We start from the raw sequence: 3,268 nt of genomic DNA, 5'->3' as shown, positions 1-3,268 counted from the left end.
CGAGGTTAAAGGTTCTGATGAAAAAAAGTCAAAACATTTATTTCACCCTCTGACAGATGTGCTATGAGTCCATCCACCGCTCCGACCTCCACATCCACTGACGACCAGCTTTATCCTGTTGCTGCGGTTACAGTAGCCCTCACTGCTGCGTTGCATAAAGACTCTCAGGTGACACGTTTGTTACCACGACAGCTCATGAACCTGACTCTGTATAAAGCGTGTGTGTCACAGATATGACGGCCTCACAGAAACGTGCCTCTCACAGCCAGGACTTCTTAGTCCGTCCCAGCCGGGCCATGTTGGCCAGCTTCACCTTCACCTTGTCTCTGCTCTCTGGGTTTCTCTTGGAGGTGCACTCCACCGTGGAGTCCGTCTCAAAGGAGATGGCGGGGGCGTGCGTGAGCAGACCTCCAGTCTTCTCTGGAGCCATGGCCCCCGGGGTCTGCAGGACCAGCTGGCTCCTCAGAGAGTGCCGGAGCTGCAGCAGGAGGGGGTTGTGGTTGGAGTAGAGTTTGACGGTGTCCCTCTCCTGACTGCAGCAGGTGGAGCAGGCCGAGCACAGGATGCGGAAGATGTAAACCCAGCCCAGGTAGTGGAGCTCCGCGATGTTGAGCACGAAGCAGCCGAGGCTGATGCTGAACATGAAGTTCAGGAAGATGGTTTTCTCCGTGGCTCGAGACACGAAGCAGTCGGTTCGGGTCGGGCAGGGGTAGGTCTCGCAGCGGTACAGGTGAGGCACCTCGAACCCAAACAGGAAGTACTGACCCACCAGGAAGGTGATTTCCATGACGGATCGCAGGAGCACATGGAGGATGTAGATGAGCAGAACCTGGTTGGACTGCTGGGTGGGGTCCTCTCCTAACTCGCCGTAATCCTCCCGCAGGTAGCTTTCTTCTACCCCCTCCCTCTCCCCCACCCCCCACTCCTCACTGTAGTGAGGACAGTAGGGGGGCATGCTCACCCTCAGGGCCTCCATACCGTCCTTCCCCACGTGGCTGCATCTCTGCCTGGGGGGCCTCTGGGCCACCACCTGTGCTCTCTGGCTGTCCAGCTTCTCGTCCTTGGCAATCTTGTGCAGAACAAAGACGATGTAGAAGATGGACGGGGTGGAGACCAGCACGATCTGAAAGACCCAGAAACGCAGGTGTGAGACGGGAGCGAAGGTGTCGTAGCAGACGTTGCTGCAGCCGGGCTGCTGGGTGTTACAGGTGAACTTGGACTGCTCATCGCTGTAGACGGCGTCGCCCACCAGCGCCACCAGCAGGATCCGGAAGATGAGCAGCATGGTGAGCCAGATCTTTCCGATCACTGTGGAGTGGTTCTGAACCTCGGACAAGAAGCGGCCCAGTATGGACCAGTCACCCATGATGTAACCTTAGAGAGAGCAGAAGACAGTGTCAGTGCTTTCTCATCATTTTACGCCTCCAGCCCCAACAATGACTCTACACACCCCAGGAGTGGCTCGGCTCTTAGTCATAGAACCACTGGTGAGCGTTCGGGTCAGTGAACATGTTTAACCCTCTGAGGGTGTATTCTTGATTTCTACATTATTTCTTTATTAAGGTTGTGCACATGAATAATACCAAAGTGTTTTCAGAACAACCTCAGCTCTTTCTATAACGAGGCTTCTTACACTGAGCAAAAAGATCATTTGGCTGAAAAGCTGAAAACTGCAACCCGGTTTTTGAAATTCTTCAAATCTCTTGTGAAAACAAACCTTGTGGATGAATTGAAATGTGTTCACCAAAGTCTTAGGTTCATAAAAATAGTGCAACATCTGAGTAAAATAGTAGATAAATGTATGATAAATGCCTTAAATGAAAATTGTTGTTTGTCACTTCACTTACTCAGGTACAATCTTGCAAGAATATGAAAAGGAAAGTGGAGAGTCTACAGATTCTAACAACATTGAAACCATATTTCTACACTGTGTTATCACAAAGATGCTAATAGAAACATCTGTTGACCTCAGAGGGTTAAACATCATGGCCTGGTTTCAGGAACCTGGACAAACTCTTGTCACAATTTTGAGAAGCGACTCTGAGAGAGACTGATCAGCACCTGATCCAGGGATCCAGATCCAGAGATAAGATGAGATGAGATGAGATGAAATAAGATGCGATGAAATAAGATGCGATGAGATGAGAGAAGATTGGATGAGAGAAGATGAGAAGAGATAAGATGAGATGAGATGAGATTAAATAAAATGAGATGAGAGAAGATGAGAAGAGATGAGATGAAATAAGAGAAGATGAGATGAGAGAAGATGAGATGAAATAAGAGAAGATGAGATCAGAGAAGATGAGATGAGATGAGATGAAATAAGAGAAGATGAGATGAGAGAAGATGAGATGAAATAAGAGATGATGAGATGAAATGAGATGAGAAGAAATAAGGGAAGATGAGATGAAATAAGATGAGATGAAATAAGACAAGATGAGTTGAAATAAGATGAGATGAAATAAGGGAAGATGAGATGAAATGAGATGAGATGAAATAAGATAAAATGAGATGAGATGAGAAGAGATGAGATTAAATAAGATGAGATAAGATGAAATAAGATAAATTGAGATGAAATAAGATGAGATGAGATAAGATGAGATGAGATTAGACAAGATGAGATGAACCTTTATTGATCCCCTGCAGAGGAAATTCAAATTTGACACAGCAGCACAAAGAGAAAATATAATAAGAAATAAAACACAATCTAAAATAAATTATCTAAAATAGAGATACTATAGTCAATTTAAAAATAATAGAAATAAATAATAATAATCATTTTCTGAACAGCTCTGTCATGGATTTAGTTTGAATTCATTATTTGAATGAACAGTTTTCATGTCTTTTACACAGTTTCATTGTTATAGATCAGATTGTAGAGTTTCCTTCAGTCACTGATACATGGACGTAAACAAGAACAGGAGAGTAACTGTTGTTTACAGAGATGAGGAAAAATAAATTCCACAGTATTTTATTTCAGGGCACAGTAAGAAAACCCTAATGCAGTGATGGTATTAATACTATTTTTAAAGTTTAATTAAAGAGGAAATAGTTGAGAACAGCCTGTGTAATATCATACAACACATACTTTGTCATGACTTTAGTTGTAACCAATATTTAAAACATATTTATGTAAAAACATATAAGGTTTTTTTCCTTTCCTCCAAAATGTCCAGTTGTTTCTCCTGTTTTCTATTTATTCTTATTCTTCTTCCATTGTTCTTTGATTGAAGCATCAACAGGAACCCGTCACATTATTGTTAGTACC

General features: G+C 43.8%; 1 protein-coding gene across 1 annotated transcript; it reads right to left on the bottom strand.

Moving 5' to 3' along the window:
• Window positions 1–259: 259 nt before the first annotated feature.
• LOC111239423 (gap junction delta-2 protein-like) lies at window positions 260–1,366 on the bottom strand. Its single transcript, XM_022769301.1, has one exon. The coding sequence runs from the start codon at window positions 1,364–1,366 to the stop codon at window positions 260–262; it is 1,107 nt and encodes a 368-aa protein (XP_022625022.1).
• Window positions 1,367–3,268: the final 1,902 nt, after the last annotated feature.

The sequence above is a fragment of the Seriola dumerili genome, unplaced genomic scaffold (genome assembly GCF_002260705.1).
Source record: "Seriola dumerili isolate Sdu_G_001 unplaced genomic scaffold, Sdu_1.0 BDQW01002637.1, whole genome shotgun sequence".
Lineage (NCBI taxonomy): Eukaryota > Metazoa > Chordata > Actinopteri > Carangiformes > Carangidae > Seriola > Seriola dumerili.
This window is presented reverse-complemented; position numbering and strand designations above follow the sequence as displayed.

Bases quoted from the DNA above. Each gene is read 5' to 3' on its own strand.
- LOC111239423 (XM_022769301.1), bottom strand. From the start codon at position 1,366: ATGGGTGACTGGTCCATACTGGGCCGCTTCTTGTCCGAGGTTCAGAAC.